The sequence below is a fragment of the Homarus americanus genome, unplaced genomic scaffold, assembly GCF_018991925.1.
Source record: "Homarus americanus isolate GMGI-L3 unplaced genomic scaffold, GMGI_Hamer_2.0 scaffold37991, whole genome shotgun sequence".
Classification (NCBI taxonomy): Eukaryota; Metazoa; Arthropoda; class Malacostraca; order Decapoda; family Nephropidae; genus Homarus; species Homarus americanus.
In genome coordinates this window covers 1-19,032 of record NW_024733625.1, presented here as the reverse complement: position 1 = coordinate 19,032, position 19,032 = coordinate 1, and the positions used below count along the sequence as shown (strand labels likewise).

At 44.9% G+C, this 19,032-nt stretch overlaps 1 protein-coding gene across 1 annotated transcript; it reads left to right on the top strand.

Moving 5' to 3' along the window:
* The first annotated feature begins 9,061 nt into the window (after positions 1-9,061).
* Positions 9,062-9,754, top strand: LOC121869852 (histidine-rich glycoprotein-like). Its single transcript, XM_042371419.1, has one exon. It carries the CDS (start codon positions 9,062-9,064, stop codon positions 9,752-9,754), a length of 693 nt encoding a protein of 230 aa, XP_042227353.1.
* Positions 9,755-19,032: the final 9,278 nt, after the last annotated feature.

Here is a 19,032-nt window from a genome sequence, read left to right as displayed (position 1 = left end):
GTGTGTGTGTGTGTGTGTGTGTGAAATATGAATACATGCATATTGATTTAATTCGTTGCTATTAATACATTCTGAATGCTGTAAAAAGTTTGTTCTGCTAGGGTACTTCCCTTCCACAATATGACTCCTATTTGGTTTACCCATGTCTCTTCACACAGCCTTCCGGCTGCCATGCTTTTTCAATAAACCGTTAATTATTATTTATTATTATTATTATTACACACACATACTACAACTACTACTACTACTTCGCTATCACTCGGAATCGAGTATGACGATCATCCAGCTATGAGATAATGATATGAGTTATTAATGATCTCACCTTCGTTGGTGAACTCTGGGGTGACTAGAGAGGTCGGTACCGGACCAGCAGGGTCCTCCACAGATGTTGCATGTGTGGAGGGCAACATCTAGTGCGGGAGGGGCGGCAACAGCGTCTTTCCGGCGTTGGCGCTTGTCTGCCTCGGTATGCAGTCGGGCTGAGTCGAAAGTATTGACACCTCCTCGTGTGGTGCTCCTCCAAGCATTACAGTGTGGAGTAATCGTCTCCCAGGTGAGGGGTCGATTTGGCACTTTTTCAGGTTTGTCTTAAGACTATCCTTATACCTTTTCAATTACCCACCAGCATTACGTTCATTATTCGTTAGGTGACTATAAAGTAGCTGCTTTGGCAGTATACTGTCGTCCATGTGGGTAACATGGCCACTGGCCAGTCCAACGTAGTTGTTCATGGATAATGGTAGCTTCGATGCTCCTACAGTTGGTGTCAGCGAGAATACTGGCATTTGTTCTTTTGTCTTCCCAGCGAATTCGGAGGATGGAACGTGCCTTGAGGCACCTTCTGTATGTGACCCATGTCTCGCTGCCATATAGCAAGGTGGAGAGGAACAGTGCTCGCTATACGTGCAACTTTGTAGATAATTTCAGCTCCCAATAGCTGAAGACACGGGTAGAGAGTTTGCCAAAGGCTTGAGATGCACATCTTATCTGATGTTGAACTCTTCATCGACGTCAGCGGTGGTGGACAGGTGGGAGCAGAGGTACTGAAAGCGAGTAACATTAGAGAGGGAAGTACCGTTAAGCTGGATGGATGGTGGAGGTGTGGCTGAACCAGGGGCAGGCTGAAAGAGAATCTGAGTCTTATGTACATTCACCTCAAGGCTAATGTGTGCATACACATCTGCATAGGTGTTCAGGATCTCCTGTAGGTCGCGTTCAGTGTGAGCGACAAGGGTTCAGTAATGGAAACTGCCAACACCTTTATTCCTGCCTCGAGTCGTCTTATGTTGAAAAGATCCTTCATCCGGTACTGGATGTCCACCCCAACGGTTAAATTGGCACTAATACGAGTAAGGAAAGCAGCCAAGAAAATGGAAAAGAGAGTTGGAACTCAGAGTGGGTGCCATTGTACAGGGCACTACCATTCATGCCATCGTAGAGTTGCCCCACAATGGCGATGAATTTTGGTGGGCAGCCAAAACGGCTGAGGATTCCCCAGAGGGCTTCCCTGTTGACCGAGTCGAAGGCCTTGGTTAGGTCGATAGAGGCCATGCACAGGTCACGACGCTGTTCTCTGCACTTTTCCTGTATCTGGCAGGCAGCAAAGATCATGTCAGTGGTGCCATGTGATGGTCTAAACTCTAAAGCCACATTGAGATTCTGGGAGGAAGTCTTCCGCCTCAGGAAGAAGTCCGTTTAGGAGGACTCAGGTGATAATCTTGCCAGCTACGGACAGCAATGAGATCCTGCTGTAGTTGCCACAGTCTGACCTGTCTCCCTTGTTCTTATAAATGTTGATGATGGAGGCATCTTTAAGAGTTTGGGGGATTTCCTCCTCCCAGATATTCTCCAGGAGAGAGTGGAGACAGCTGGTAAGCAGAGGTTCTCCTGCTTTGTACACCTCGGTTGGGATTCCATCAGGCCCTGAGGCTTTGTTATTTTTCATCTGTTATATGGCAGTAGCTACCTCATCCAGGGATCGAGGAGAGTTGAAATGGGTCAGTTTTGGATGCTGAAGGACCTGCTGGGTAGTCAGGATATCCACATCGGTGTTTGGGTTGAGCAGCGAATGGTAGTGCTGTTTCCAGCGCTGAAGGATGCCTTCTTACTCGTTAAATAGGGAGTTACCGTCGGGTGAGCGAAAGGGGGCTGCGCCATGAGTGATTGGCCCATAATATGTTTAGTGGAATTTAAAAATTCACGCACCATGTGTTGATCTGCAAGTTTTTGTGTTTCACATGCTTTATTTTTAAACCAGTCGTTCTTTAGATTTCGAATTTTGGGCCGAGTCGCCACTTTCTTTTTGTGGAAGGTATCAGCTTTGGTTTGAGACAGATGGTTTTTCTGCCAGTCAGTTAATGCAGCACGCTTTTCATTGACGAGCACATTTATTGCCGGGTCATTTTCATCAAACCAGTCCTGGTGTATTCTTTCGTTATTGCCGAGGGTCTCTGCAGGATTTTGTCATGACAGTGTCGATAATATCCAATTCGGCACTGGGGTTTGGGTTGTTTGTTGTCAGGTTGTTTGTTGTCAGGTTGTTTATAAGCCCATGTTCAAGCTGCTATCAGGAAAGTATGTGCTACGACTTGATCATCCAGAGGCTTAGTGTTAAAACCCCCTTCTGGAGGCTTGTTGCTTTTGCCGTTTTGGGGTGACATGAAGTGAGAACTTGACTTGTGACGAGCTGATAATCAGTATCACAGTGGTCTGAGCCACGCATGGCTCGGGTGATGAGGACAAAGCGGCGATCTCTTTCTCTGACAATAATTTAGTCAATGACATGCCAGTGTTTGAATCGTGAGTGTTGCCACGAACCCTTGAACTTGTCGGCTTGCCTAAACAAGGTATTGGTGATAGTGAAGTTGTGTGCAGAACACTTGCTGAGGAGGAGTAAGCCTTTGGGATTACACTTGCCCAGTCCATTTCTCCCTGTCATTCCCTGCCAAATGTCAGCATCTCTGCCAACTCTGGCATTGAAGTCATCTCGGAGCACAACCTTATCTTTTTTGGGGATAGAGGTCAGCACTCTGTCATGGTCGGCGTAAAAGGCCTCCTTGATGTCATCCTCTGTATCCAGTGTTGGGGGCGTATGCACTGATGAAGAAGGCCTGACATGAGTGATGCATTGGGACTCGGAGCATGATGAGGCACTTGTTGACCCCAACAGGCATTTCAGTTAGCATATGTAAGATGCATTGGTGGATGGCAAAGACAACTCCATAAATGCGGTTTCTCTCCACAGCAGGCTTATCCTTCTAAAAGAAGGTGTAGCCAGACTCCCATTCTGTGAGTCGACCCCCGTCTGGGACTCTTTTGCCACAAGCGCAGTTCTTCTTTCAGGACGCTCATTTGTGCCAGTATCCAGAAGGATCCTGACATTTAATGCAGCGACCATAAGAGGTAGTATAGTTTGTTTTTGTTTTGATCTGTGATCATACTTGTGTTCTCGATGGCATAAGGATGACCTTACTGGGTGCGGTTGCCCAGTCAAGTTGGTTCTTTAGGCAGGCTATCTTCAGGGCACCTTTTCCAGCCCCCTCCCCATGTGGAGTGGGCAGAGTGGGTCCTCGAGAGGGCTGCTCAGTCGCATAGACAGGACTGGATTGCTCTGCTGCCTAGATTCCAGTGCCGTCCATGTGCAGAGTTGTGACTAGAAACTCCCGGCATTCGTTTCTGCCTGTCCCTGTCGCCACTCGTCCGTCGCCATGGGACTTTTGGGGGTATAGGGGTTTTGATGATGACGAGAAGTATGATGAGCTGGATGATGGCTGCGCATGAGTTGATTCATGTGGTCAGGAAGGAGAGCAGGCTGCAACCACATATATTGGTTCTCCCTTTTCCTAATCCAGTGGCGCAAGTATTGCAACGACTGGGGAGAGGGAGAGTTGCAGTGGACTGCCGATAGCCCAGTGTGTTGGGTTTCGCCTTAGTAGCCTGTCCATCATGCATTGCCTTCATCCGCCGGTGAAGTCGTTGGGTTCCCATGTTGGTCACCTCTTCTGTTGGGGTCTTGTTGGAGCTCTGTAAGCATGTCTGCCTGATGCGGGACTCCACCACAGATTTTTCGCTCGGGGTTTAATCCCGTAGCCTTATACCTACCAAAGTTAATCTGCAAGGTAGCGGGGCAGTGGTTGGTAGGTGCTAGGACGTATCCACATGCCAGTGGGCCTATGCACCGTCCCTCTGGGGCCCACTGCTGCTCCGAGATTCCCTGCTGGTCTAGCCTGGGCCCACGAGGCACCCAGCTACCGTGTGTTGCCACGAGGAGGCACAGCAGGAGTCTTGATGGTGAAGAGGCTGTGTACTGGCAGGCGATGACTTGTGCAAGTTGCTTCCCTGTTCGCCACGAGGGCCGGCCAGCGGTGGTAGCTGAAAGCGAGAGGAAGCAAGCAGTGCTTGCACCTTAACACTAACATAATGCACGCGTGCACACACACACACACACCCTGGACAGGCTACAGGCATGGACTACGGAGAACAAGGTCACCATCAACCACACCAAAACCGTAGTCATGCACATCAATATCGCCACCACTCCAGTGCAAGCTCCAGCAGTCACAGTGGGTGCCCATCCTCTCCAGTTAGTGCAGTCTGCCAAACTCCTGGGCGTTACCATAGACCACAAACTGGACTTGAAGGCCCATGTAAATAACACAATCAAGGCAGCCCCGTACTGACTCTTCATGTTACGACGACTCAGGTCACTTGAGGCACCCACGCCAGAGCTGAGGACTACCCTACAACGCATTTATACTCCCAAAATTGACGAATGTGTCACCAGCCCGGTCGTCTTCTCTCAAGTCAACCCAACAACGTCAGCTAGAGAAGGTACAGAAGAGGGCCTGCAGAATCATGCTCGGCGCAGACTACTCCGGCTACAACAACGCTCTCTCCACCTTGGAAATGCCATCCCTCAGTGACCTCCACCACCAAGCACTGGCAAGGTTTGACAGTGAACTACTGCACCACCCTCATCATCGCCACCTCCTGCCACCGGCAGCCCCCCCACCCACCTCAAGCAGTCCGCCACTACAACAAAATTCAGCCCATAAGAGCCCGCACCGATAGATATAAGAATAGCGCCATCACATCTATTGTTAAAATAATAAACAACTCCTGATTTATGTACTGTACAGCCCTGTAAATGTATTCAACGCATATTATATCATTATGTCTAAATCAATTGTAAGTCTGTATATTTTCAGCCACTGGCTGCAACTCTATTAATAAACCATTTATTATTATTACTATTATTATTATTATTATTATTATTATTATTATTACACACAAACACACGCACACACACACACACACACACACACACACACACACACACACACACACACACACACGCACGCACAAACACACACACGCACAAACACACACACGCACACACACACACACACACACACATACACACACACACACGCGCGCGCGCACGCAAAAACACACACACACACACACACACACACACACACACTGTATAAGGTAAAATATTTGCTGGTTTCAAAAGGTCATAAAATATCTGCTCACAAAAACACTTAATAGAGCTTTGCCTTCTTATAACCTACACACTAATAGTTCACATTCCACATGTAAATTCTCCTAATTATACCCAATGTTTATGCATGAAATTATATGTTGTTATCCCAGCCATGGTACTTCCAGATAAGAAATACACCGTTGCTGAGAGAGTTTCATAATTATTTGCATATATATGACTACCCTTTGTGTTATATAATCGTTGGTGGTATAATTATTTCCATTATCTCGATTGGGTTAATTACATTTTGCTTGTGGAACACTTTTTTAAATACTGTTTCTTGTTATTGTTGTTGTTGTTGTTCCTCTTACTACTTGGTATGTATTGTGTTTATTTGTTCATCTACTTGTTTCTCTCTTCCTAATACTTTATTCATCACACTCCAACACTCAACATCTGTGACCATCCCTCCACACACGTCACCTTCACCTCCGCCCTGCTCATGTTCCCTGGTGAGTTATGAGGCAGTTTTGTCAAAATGGGAGACTCGTGTGTCCTTACTAGTAAAAAAAAGTGAGAAAATCATTCCCTCTTTTTCCTCTCCCGCGGGAACATGAGCGCCGCCACACCTGCTGACTCAGGTGAACCGAATGAAATGGGAAGCAGAGATGAATGGAAGGAAGAAGTTAGGTAGCGAGGTCGAAAGGAGGTGTGCTTCATGATAAGGCCTGTGTGTGTGTGTGTGTGTGTGTGTGTGTGTGTGTGTGTGTGTGTGTGTGTGTGTGTGTGTAACAACTCCTGATGGTTAAGATTTTTTTTTTTAAAGAAAACTTAATTTGTTTCTTGAATAAAGCGACAATAAGAGAGGAACAATGTAGGATGATAACGCTTTTGTAATGACTAGTCGCTTTCCTCAGTACTGCGGGGATTACCAGTACTACAGGGATTACCATTACTACAGGGATTACCGGTACTACGGGACTTACCAGTAACTAAGGGGCTTATCAGTAACTACGGGGCATACCGATACTACCAGGCTTACCAGTAACTACGGGCCTTATCAGTATTACGGGACTTGCCAGTATTACGGGGCTTACCAGTACTACGGGGCTTACCAGTACTACGGAGCTTATCAGTACTACGGGGCTTACCAGTACCACGGGACTTAGCAGCACTACGGGGATTACCAGAACTACAGGGCTTACCAGTAACTACCGGGCTTACCAGTACTACGGGGCTTACCAGTAACTACGGGGCTTACCAGTACTACGGAGCTTATTAGTACTACGGGGCTTACCAGTACCACGGGACTTAGCAGCACTACGGGGATTACCAGAACTACAGGGCTTACCAGTAACTACCGGGCTTACCAGTACTACGGGGCTTACCAGTAACTACGGGGCTTACCAGTACTACGGAGCTTATTAGTACTACGGGGCTTACCAGTACCACTACAGGGCTTACCAGTAACTACAGGGGCATACCGGTACTACAGGGGCTTACCAGTAACTACGGGGCTAACCAGCCACCAGGGACTTTGCAGCACTACGGGGATTACCAGAACTACAGGGCTTACCAGTACTACGGGGATTACCAGTAACTACAGGCCTTACCAGTACTGCGGGGATTACCAGTACTACAGGGCTTACCAGTACTACAGGGCTTACCAGTAACTACGGGGCTTACCAGTACTACGGGACTTACCTACGGGCTTACCAGTAACTACGGGGCTTACCAGTACTAGGGACTGTAGGGATTACCGGTACTACGGGCTTACCAGTAACTACAGGGGCTTATCAGTACTACGGGGCTTACCAGTACTGCGGGGATTACCAGTACTACAGGGCTTACCAGTACTACGGGGCTTACCAGCAACTACGGGGCTTACCATTAACTACGGGGCTTCGAATAAAAACTGGAGTGATGTACTGCAGAGTACGTTGATGAGAGGTTATGGGATGGGAAGGGGGAGAGGAGGAAAGGAGATGAAAGAGGATAGGAAAGAGGGGTGGAGATAGTTGGAGAGGGAGGAGAGAAGATGAAAGAGAAGGGTGGAGATATGGAGGGGAAGACGAGAGAGGGGGGATAAATGTGAAGGGGAGGAAAAGGGAGGAGGGCAGAGGAAACAGATGGGCGGGGAGGAGAGGAGAGAGGGGCTGTGGAATGGGGTAGGAGGGAAGGAGAGAAAAATAGTGGAAAAGAGAGGAAGGGTACAAAGAACAAAACTCATTAACCTTCCATTAGTCAGCCGCTCACGACACCTCACCGCAGGAAACCAGGTGCAAGGAGACGTGATGAAAGAAAAAAAAACTTTGTTGTTCTTGAAGTTTAGGACAAGATATAAGTTCAGTGGTCTGGGTATGTAAGTGGGAAGGAAGTATGTTAAATCAGGAGGGGGGGGGGGAGTGTTACTCTACTGGTGGTCCAGTTTTTTCGTATTGCTTCATCTTATTTAAGTTGTTTTCAGGGTTTCGAGTCTTAAATTGCTGTAAACTAGAGACCATATTCTGACTGGCTGAACGTTGACCGGGAGGGTACTAGAAGAGATATCAACTGAGTGTAGACTTTAGGGCTTAGGCCATATTTTTAGTGGTGGAGTGTTGATAGGGTTAGCAAACAATAAATATTGACAAAGTGTAGACATGAAATCCATAATTTGAATGACAAGTGTTGTTACATGGTTGACAAGAGAGATATAGTCTCGGCTGATTATAGACTGGCAGCCTTCCTGAGCGTGGCAGAGTGATGGCAGAATTACCATGGCAGTAAGCTAAGACAAAGGCATCGTGAAGTCCTACTCAGAGTGACAGAGTACAGGCGGGGTGATAACAACCATGGTGTGTGAGAGAGGCGCTGCCGAGACAAAGTGAAGTCCTTAGTCTCCCTCGTACCAAAGTTTACACAGTAAGGAACAATTAAACAAGTTAGCCAGGCTTCTCCACTAAACGAACTGAGATATTTTTTCCGCCAAACGCTGTGTGTTTTCCTGATACAAGGATGGTGTAGTTGAATTAGGGAGTCACCAAGACAATGACTTATGCCTTATCAGTAATAAATTAAAGGGCTCTAAAGGCACACAGAATTAAACACTCTGTCCCGGTATTTACTAGCTCTTGTTACTTTAAATCTAATATTAATATATAAGAATATGACAAGCTTACTTAAAATATAACTTAAATTAGAATAAAACCTTACATGATGAGCAATAGAGCAATAAATATAAGCGAACACCTGGCTGTATCCTTCCCTAACCCAACTACATCACCTCGTCTCCACATTAGAACTGAGGGTTCCACATCACACAGAAGGCCACTGAGCCCAGCACAGGCAGTTATTTTCCCCACCATTAAAATGTACCTCTACATTACAATTGATAATCTAAATGTAATCAAAATATACAATAGTTCTTTCAAAAACACAATGCCGATAATTCAACAAAATAATTAAACAAACAATATACTGTGCAATGAATTAACCCACCAAAGAAAATGAACAGCGGCCACACAAGAACAATCTATACCATTTCCTATAACACTGACCCTCACCAGGAAAGTAAACACGAGCATCACCAGGACAATGATCACCAAGGTAAACACCGAGAACATCACCAGGACAAACACCGAGAACATCACCAGGAGAAACACCAAGAACAACCCCAGGACAAACACCGAGAACATCACCAGGACAAACACCAAGAACATCACCAGGAGAAACACCAAGAACAACACCAGGACAAACACCGAGAACATCACCAGGACAAACACCAAGAATATCACCAGGAGAAACACCAAGAACAACACCAGGACAAACACCGAGAACATCACCAGACAAACACCAAGAACATCACCAGACAAACACCAAGAACATCACCAGGACAATGATCACCAAGGTAAACACCGAGAACATCACCAAGACAAACACCAAGAACATCACCAGGAGAAACACCGAGAACATCACCAGGACAAACACCAAGAACATCACCAGGAGAAACACCGAGAACATCACCAGGACAAACACCAAGAACATCACCAGGACAAACACCAAGAACATCACATGGAGAAACACCAAGAACATTACCAGGACAAACACCAAGAACATTACCAGGACAAAGACCAAGAACATCACCAGGAGAAACACCAAGAACATCACCAGGACAAACACCAAGAACATCACCAGGACAAACACCAAGAACATCACCAGGACAAACACCAAGAACATCACCAGGGCAAAGACCATGAGCGCTCACCAGGACAACGGCAAGGAAAATGACCTTACCAGTAAATGGAATTCTTGTGTGTGTTGAAGATGGATGGCTGGAGGAGCCGGGTTACTCTCGCCAATGTGTTCACTGTTGGCTCAAGAAGTGCAGGTTTGTCTTCCTTCTGTTTTGTAAAGCTGCAGTGTTGGAATGGTAGTTGTGTAGCTGCAGTGTTGGAATGGTAGTTGTGTAGCTGCAGTGTTGTAGTGGTAGTTGTGTAGCTGCAGTGTTGTAATGGTATTTGTGTAGCTGCAGTGTTGTAATGGAATTTGTGTAGCTGCAGTGTTGTAATGGTAGTTGTGTAACTGCAGTAATGTAATGGTATTTGTGTAGCTGCAGTGTTGTAATGGTAATTGTGTAGCTGCAGTGTTGTAATGGTAATTGTGTAGCTGCAGTAATGTAATGGTATTTGTGTAGCTGCAGTGTTGTAATGGTAATTGTGTAGCTGCAGTGTTGTAATTGTAATTGTGTAGCTGCAATGTTGTAGATAGTGGTACTGTTGTAATTCATGTGTTTAGAAGAAGTTTTTTAACGATAGTGTTGTGAACTTACTTTATTAAGAGAGTGTTTTAAATGTAGTATTACATTGATGTAATGGTAGTCTGCGGTAGTGGTGTAATGGTAGTCTGCGGTAGTGGTGTAATGGTAGTCTGCGGTAGTGGTGTAATGGTAGTCTGTGGTAGTGGTGTAATGGTAGTCTGCCGTAGTGGTGTAATGGTAGTCTGCAGTAGTGGTGTAATGTCTGGGATGGTGTAATGGTAGTCTGCAGTAGTGTTAATGGTAGTCTGCGTAGTGGTGTAATGGTATCGGGTGTGTAATGTCTGCAGTAGTGGTGTAATGGTAGTCTGCGGTAGGTAATGGTATGGTGTAATGTATCTGCGGTATGGTGTAATGGTAGTCTGTGGTAGTGGTGTAATGGTAGTCTGCGGTAGTGGTGTGGTAGTCTCTGTAGTGGTGTAATGGTAGTCTGCGTAGTGGTGTAATGGTAGTCTGCGGTAGTGATGTAATGGTAGTCTTTGGTAGTGGTGTAGCAATGGTAGTCTTTGGTAGTGGTGTAATGGTAGTCTGCGGTAGTGGTGTAATGGTAGTCTGTGGTAGTGGTGTAATGGTAGTCTGCGGTAGTGTAATGGTAGTCTGCGGTAGTGGTGTAATGGTAGTCTGGTGAAGAAGTAATGGTAGTCTGCGGTAGTGATGTAATGGTAGTCGGTAGTAGTGTAATGGTAGACTGCTGTAGTGGTGTAATGGTAGTCTGCGGTAGTGGTGTAATGGTAGAGCTCGGTAGTGGTGTAATGGTAGTGGTGTAATGGTATCCTTTGGTAGTGGTGTAATCGTAACTGCAGTAGTGGTGCAATGGTAGCTTGGTAGGTGTAATGGTAGCCTTTGGTAGTGGTATAACGGTAGTCTGTGGTAGTGGTGTAATGGTAGTCTGCGGTAGTGGTGTAATGGTAGTCTGCGGTAGTGGTGTAATGGTAGTCTGCGGTAGTGGTGTAATGGTAGTCTGCGGTAGTGGTGTAAATGGTAGTCTGCGGTAGTGGTGCAATGGCAGTCTGCGGTAGTGGTGTAATGGTAGTCTGCGGTAGTGGTGCAATGGTAGTCTGCGTAGTGCAATGGCAGTCTGCGGTAGTGGTGGTAATGGTAGTCTGGTAGTGGTGTAATGGTAGCCTGGCGTAGTGGTGTAATGGTAGCTTGGTAGTGTGAATGGTAGTCTGCGGTAGTGGTGTAATGGTAGTCTGCGGTAGTGGTGTAATGGTAGTTTGGTAGTGGTGCAATGGTAGACTTTGGTGGTGTAATAGCAGCCTTTGGTAGTGGTAATGGCAGTCTGCGGTAGTGGTAATGGTAGCCTTTGGTAGTGGTGTAATGGTAGCTCGGTAGTGGTAATGGTAGTCTGTAGTGGTGAATGGTAGTCTGTGGTAGTGGTGTAATGGCAGTCTGCGGTAGTGGTGTAATGGAAGTCTGCGGTAGTGGTGTAATGGTAACCTGCGTGTGGTGTAATGGCAGTGTCTGTGATAGTGGTGTAATTTAGTCTGTGGTAGTGGTGTAATGGTAGTCTGTGTAGTGGTGTACGGTAGCCTTTGTAGTGGTGTAATTGTAGTCTGTGGTAGTGGTGTAATGGTAGTCTGTGGTAGTGGTAATGGTAGTCTGTGATAGTGGGTAATGGTCTGTGGTAGTGGTGTAATGGTAGTCTGTGGTAGTGGTGTAATGGTACTGTGGTAGTGGTGTAATGGCACTTTTTGTGGTAATGGTAGTCTGTGATAGTAATGGTAGTCTGTGGTAGTGGTGTAATGGTAGTCTGTGGTAGTGGTGTAATGGTAGTCTGTGGTAGTGGTGTAATGTGTCTGCGGTAGTGGTGTAATGGAAGTCTGGTAGTGGTGTAATGGTAACCTGCGGTAGTGTGTAATGGTAGTCTGGATAGTGGTGTAATTTTAGTCTGTGGTAGTGGTGTAATGGGTCTGTGGTAGTGGTGTAATGGTAGCTTTGGTAGTGGTGAATGGTAGTCTGTGGTAGTGGTGTAATGGTAGTCTGCGGTAGTGCGTAATGGTAGTCTGTGATAGTGGTGTAATGGTAGTCTGTGGTAGTGGTGTAATGGTGTCTGTGGTAGTGGTGTAATGGTAGTCCGTGGTAGTGGTTTAATGGTACCCTTGTAGTGGTGTGGTAGTTCGTGATAGTGGTAATGGTAGTCTGTAGTGGTGTAATGGTAGTTCGTGGTAGTGGTGTAATGGCAGTTTTGCAGTGTGTAATGGTAGTTCGTGTAGTGTGGTGTAATGGTAGTCTGTGGTAGTGGTGTAATGGTAGTCTGCGGTAGTGGTGTAAGGAAATTGCGGTAGTGGTGTAATGGTCAACCTGCGGTAGGGGTAATGGTAGTCTGCGGTGGTGTAATGGTAACTTTGGTGTGGTGTAATGGTAGTCTGGGGTAGTGGTGCAATGGTAGTCTGCGGTAGTGGTGTAATGATAACCTTTGGTACTGGTGTAATGGTAGTCTGTGGTAGTGGTGTAACGGTAGTTTCGGTAGTGGTGTAATGGTAGTCTGTGGTTGTGGTGTAATGGTAGCCTTGGTAGTGGTGTAATGCAATTGTGGTAGTGGTGTAATGGTAGTCTGTGGTAGTGGTGTAATGGTAGTCTGTGGTAGTGGCGTGCGGTAGTGGTGCAGGCAGTTCGTGATAGTGGTGTAATGGTAGTCTGGGGCAGTGGTGTAATGGAAGCCGCAGTGGTAATGGTAACCCGCGGTAGTGGTATGGTAGTCTGCGTAGTGGTGTAATGGTAGTTCGCGGTAGGTGTAATGGAAGTCTGCGTAGTGTAAATGGTAACCTGCGGTAGTGGTGTAATGGCAGTCTGTGGTAGTGGTGCAATGTAGTCGGTGGTAGTGGTGTAATGGTAGTCTGTGGTAGTGGTGTAATGGTAGTCTGTGTAGTGGTGTAATGGTAGTCTGTGGTAGTCGTTCAATGGTAACCTGCGGTAGTGGTGTAATGTAGTCTGTGATAGTGGTGTAATGGTAGTCTGTAGTGGTGTAATGGTAGTCTGTGGTAATGGTGTAATGGTAGTCTGTGGTAGTGGTGTAATGGTAGCCTTTGGTAGTGGTGTAATGGTAGTCTGTGATAGTGGTGTAATGGTAGTCTGTGGTAGTGGTTTAGTGGTAGTTTGTGGTAGTGGTGTAATGGTAGCTCGGTAGTGGTGTAATGGAAGTCTGCGGTAGTGGTGTAATGGTAACCTGCGGTAGTGGTGTTATGGTAGTCTGCGGTGGGGTGTAATGGCAACTCGGTAGTGGTGTAATGGTAGTCTGGGGTAGTGGTGTAATGGCAGTCTGCGTAGTGGTGTAATGGTAACCCTTGGTAGTGGTGTAATGGCAGTCTGTGGTAGTGGTGTAATGGCAGTTCGTGGTACTGGTGTAATGGTAGCCTTTGGTAGTGGCGTAATGGTAGTCTGTGGTAGTGGTAATGGCAGTTCGTGGTAGTAGTGTAATGGCAGTCTGTGGTAGTGGTGTAATGGTAGTCCGCGGTAGTGATGTAATGGAAGTTCGCGGTAGTGGTGTAATGGTAACCTGCGTAGTGGTGTAATGGTAGTCTGCGGTGGTAATGCAACGGCAGGTGTAATGGCAGTTCGGGTAGGTGTAATGGTAGTTCGGTAGTGGTGCACGGCAAACCGGTAGTGGTGTAATGGTAGTTCGTGGTAGTGTAATGGTAGTCTGCGGTAGCGGTGAATGGTGTTCTGGTAGTGGTGTAACGGCAGCCTTTGGCAGTGGTGTAATGGCAGTCTGTAGCAGTGGTAATGGCAGTCTGTGGTAGTGGTGTAACGGTAGTCTGTTGTAGTGGTGTAATGGTAGCCTCGGTAGTGGTGTAATGGTAGTCTCTGGTAGTGGTGCAATGATAGTCTGTGTAGTGGTGTAATGGTAGTCTGTGGTAGTGGTAATGGCAGCTCTTGGTAGTGGTGCAATGCAGGCATTGTGGTAGTGGTGTAATGGTAGTCTGCGGTAGTGGTGTAATGGAAGTCTGTGGTAGTGGTGTAATGGTAAATCTGTGTAGTGGTGTAATGTTAACCTGCGGTAGGGGTGTAGTAGTCTGTGGTAGTGGTGTAATGGTAGTCTGTGGTAGGTGGTGTAATGGTAGTCTGTGGTAGTGGCTCAATGGTAGCCTTTGTAGTGGTGTAATGTTAGTTCGTGATAGTGGTGTAATGGTAGTCTGTAGGTGGTGTAATGGTAACCACGGTAGTGGTGTAATGGTAGTTCGTGATAGTGGTTTAATGGTAGTCTGGAAGTGGTGTAATGTTGTCTGTGGTAGTGGTGTAATGTTAGTCTGCGGTAGTGGTGTAATGGCAGCCTTAGTGGTGTAATGGTAGTCTGTGGTAGTGGTGTAATGGTAGTCTGTGGTAGTGGTGTAATGGCAGTCTGTGGTAGTGGTGTAATGGCAGTCTGTGGTAGTGGTGTAATGGCAACCTGCGTAGTGGTGTAATGTTAACCTGCGGTAGTGGTGTAATGGTAACCTGCGGTAGTGGTGTAATGGTAGCTCTCGCTAGTGGTGCAATGGTAGTCTGTGGTAGTGGTGTAATGGTAGTCTGTGGTAGTGGTAATGCAGTCTGTGGTAGTGGTGTAAATGGTAACCTGCGGTAGTGGTGTAATGGTAGACTGTGGTAGTGTAATGGTAGTTCGTGATGTGGTGTAATGGAAGTCTGCGGCAGCTGGCGTAATGGTAAACTGCGGTAGTGGTGCAATGGTAGTCCGCGGTAGTAGTGTAATGGTAACCTTGTAGTGGTGTAATGGTAGTCTGAGTGGTGTAATGGTAGTCTGCGGTAGTGGTGTAACGTTAACTTTTGTAGTGGTGTAATGATAGTCTGTGGTAGTGGTGTAATGGTAGTCTGTGTAGTGGTGTAATGGTAGCCTTGGTAGTGGTGTAATGGTAGTCTGTGGTAGTGGTGTGCAATGGTAGTCTGTGCAGGTAATGGTAGTCTGGGTAGTGGTGTAATGGTAGTCTGTGGTAGTGGTGGTAATGGTAGCTTGGTAGTGGTGTAGGTAGTCTGCGGTAGTGGTGTAATGGAAGTCGCGGTAGTGGTGTAATGGTAACCTGCGGTAGTGGTGTAATGGTAGTCTGCGGTAGTGGTGTAATGGTAACCTTTGGTAGTGGTGTAATGGTTGTCTGGGGTAGTGGTGTAATGGTAGTCTGCGGTAGTGGTGTAATGGTAAACTTTGGTAGTGGTGTAATGGTAGTCTGTGGTAGTGGTGTAATGGTTCTGTGGTAGTGGTGTAATGGTAGTCTGTGGTAGTGGTGTAATGGTAGCCTTTGGTAGTGGTGTAATGGCAGTCTGTGGTAGTGGTGTAATGGTAGTCTGTAGTGATGTAATGGTAGTCTGTGGTAGTGGTGTAATGCAGCCTTTGGTAGTGGTGTAACGATAGTCTGTGGTAGTGGTGCAATGGTAGTCTGTGGTAGTGGTGTAATGGTAGTCTGTGGTAGTGGTGTAATGGTAGCCTGTGGTAGTGGTGTAATGGTAGTCTGTGGTAGTGGTGTAATGGTAGTCTGTGGTAGTGGTGTAATGGTAGTCTGCGGTAGTGGTGTAATGGAAGTCTGCGGTAGTGGTGTAATGGTAACCTGCGGTAGTGGTGTAATGGTAACCTGCGGTAGTGGTGTAATGGTAGTCTGTGGTAGTGGTGTAATGGCATTGTAGTGGTGTAATGGTAGCCTGTGGTAGTGGTGTAATGGTAGTCTGTGGTAGTGGTGTAATGGTAGTCTGCGGTAGTGGTGTAATGGTAGTCTGTGGTAGTGGTGTAATGGTAGCCTGTGGTAGTGGTGTAATAATGGTAGTCTTGTAGCTGAAATACCTTGGGAACTTTCCTCATGTCAATTCAAGCCAATCAAACACTATGCAATGCTTTAACTATGTAAAAACAGGAATAATTCACCTAATCATATGAAAAGCCAAAAATCATCAAATACTGCAATACCAAAACAAAGGAAATAGTGAGAATAGTGATGTTTTTTACATTGGTTTCTAATACTGTAATGTTGTACTGTGGGAAAGGCCCGACAGTCTCATATAGTATAAGTGCAGGGCAGTAATTGTCACATTCGTAATCAGGCAATTATGTTTACCTATTTTATTGTTATATGATCACATACCACAAACAACACATAAGGGAAAATAACCTGTAAATGACTAATATTGTCTGAATCAACAAACTCTAGGCTGTTGTTGGTATGTTTGCACTGTTTACGTTCATGTTAAAGCAATGTAAGCTGTAAGGTCGATTTTATTGATTAACTGGCTATCTGTTTTCTTATGTCACTCACCAGTGTGTGTGTGTGTGGGGGTGTGTGATGTAGATAAACGGATTTCATATCTAAAACCATCTCAGTCGATTACAGGCATTTGTTAACGCACACTGATAGAAGACCCGAAGTCGTTACCACAACACTGGTAAAAGGTAAACTGTGATGGTAACTTGAGTGCCGGATTTCTTCGACAGTACCACACATATTTCACATTAGTAACAGAGCATCACGAGTCCAGATGGTGTCACCACGATGATGATAACGTTAGGCACGGAGTAACAACAGGAGGTCTGGTTCAGTCCAGTCTCTAGAAGAAACGAAATTTCACATGAACTCCTCCTCTTCACCGTGAAATTCAATACTGAACTTCCTCTGGCATGACACATTTATGGTTCAACTTTCAAACTTCGTGTTTTACTGTCGTTAACTAATGTAGCGTAGAGAAATACAATATTGTACACTGCCTTTTATAGTTCCAAAATATTTGCTACATTATTTTGTGATATCTGTCTACCCCGAAAATGGCAGAGAGAAATTATTCCTTGTTGGCTTCAAGTATCAGTGTTCAGTCTCCTTTGACTTCTACATACATCAAACAATAATTGATGTGCATGTTAAAGCTCGAGTAAGAAATTTGTTTCAAGCCAAGTAAAATTTTATCCTGAAAGTCAGTAATCGTTCGTATACATTTAATGAAGAGTCTAGGTTGAGAGGTCAATGACCTTCTAAATTGGAAATGGTCTGCGGACATGTTATTACCTGAGACTATCTGAGACTGATGGGCGTTTACCTAGTCTAAAATAGAACATTTATTAAACCCAAAAATTTCATAACAATACAAACATGGCGGTATATTCTGCATATCTGTCTTGTATCGCTCTTTTCATCTAAATTTCAACAATAATCCTTAGTGTAACACCCATTCTACTTTTCATATAGATGGGGAATACCTAAATAATAGGAAATAGAGCAGTCCCCGCTTGTATATCTTACCGACAACACAAACTGTTTTTAACGCAAGACAAACATTTGTGACTTGATTCTGTTCATTAAAGCCCCGCTGTATACTTTGTACTATTAGGATAATCTTCACACCCAGACTTGATGTTAGGATTACCTTCATAAAACAGAGAATGAACAAGATAATCCAGTGAAATTTATATGAGCTTTTATGGTCAAGGCTATCACAAAGGATTTCTTGTTCCTTCCACACAATGTTATCACGTCAATATAATTTAGATACTATGTAATTTTTTAAAAGGGATGCCAGTATATATTCATTTTTATGCGATCATGTAAACGTGTTGACAGACAGCCTAAGCTGCCCTATAATGAGTCACTCAGTTATTTAAGTCATAAGACTCATTTTTAGTATCAAATAATAAGTCTCAACAGCTGTTATTTAGGCTCCGACATGCGTTCTGACTAACACAAGGAAAGACAATTGTGCGTGAAAGACAATGAGCTAAGCTGCTGTTATGCCCTTGACTGTGTGACACTAGAGACAGGCCACAACATCCTACACTTGTGTCCTTGGTGCAGGTTCTTCTGTAGGTTGCATTACCTCTCTTTGTATTACCCAGCCGTGTCCTACCAGTGATCGATATGATTGTTTGGAGTCTAGTGCTCTTTTCCACAGGAAAGTTAGGCAGTTTGCACAACCAATGGGGTAATAAAGGCAATGTGAGGAGGGAGGGGGCACTCATTCTTAGCCCGTTTGTCACTGATATTACCTGATGAACACTTTCCATTAAACTTGGTATAACTGTGTTCACAATTACTTGCACAAGGAAGCAGAGGAGTAATTCAGTTAATCTCACAGAAACTCACGAAACAGATCCTCTCCTCCTCTAAAGTATATATACAGAACACAATAAATGACTGGATATTGGTAGGAATAATCACATCTAATTTGCATTTGAAATAGTAAATTTTCAATCATTTACAGAGTATGGCTCAACGGTTGGTAAAGAGCAACGAATCAAATAATATTTTTTTGAATAATTGTTTCATAAAATCCACAAATGAACTCGATGGCATTTAACTTTAAATAATGCAGTAAATAATACAGACTTTAGCAGAATTATGAAGCAAACACCAGGACAAGATCTCCATTGTATATAGAGCGTAGGAAACATTATAACGGAAATGATACTGTAAAATCCGCCGTGTTTGTAAGAGAGAAAAATATGCTTAAACTTCCCCCAACACCTAAACACAGACATATACCTGTATATACTTATACCAAACTCATGAAAACAATTGCAATATTCATGAGTAAGTCTGCTATTATACTAATGATATTCACACTTTTGTTGCCAATAATAAGAAACAATGCTACAAATTTATATAACTAATGTAAAAGTCGCCAAAAATATAATATAATCCTATATTAACTCGCTATAGGTTTTAATTTCTCTACTGTAAATTACTATCATGAGAAATGCGGATGATGAAGTATAGTTTTCAGTGTTAGTGTCTCGGTAAATACTGGGAACACTACGTTGTCTCAAACTATTCTGACTCGGTGACTA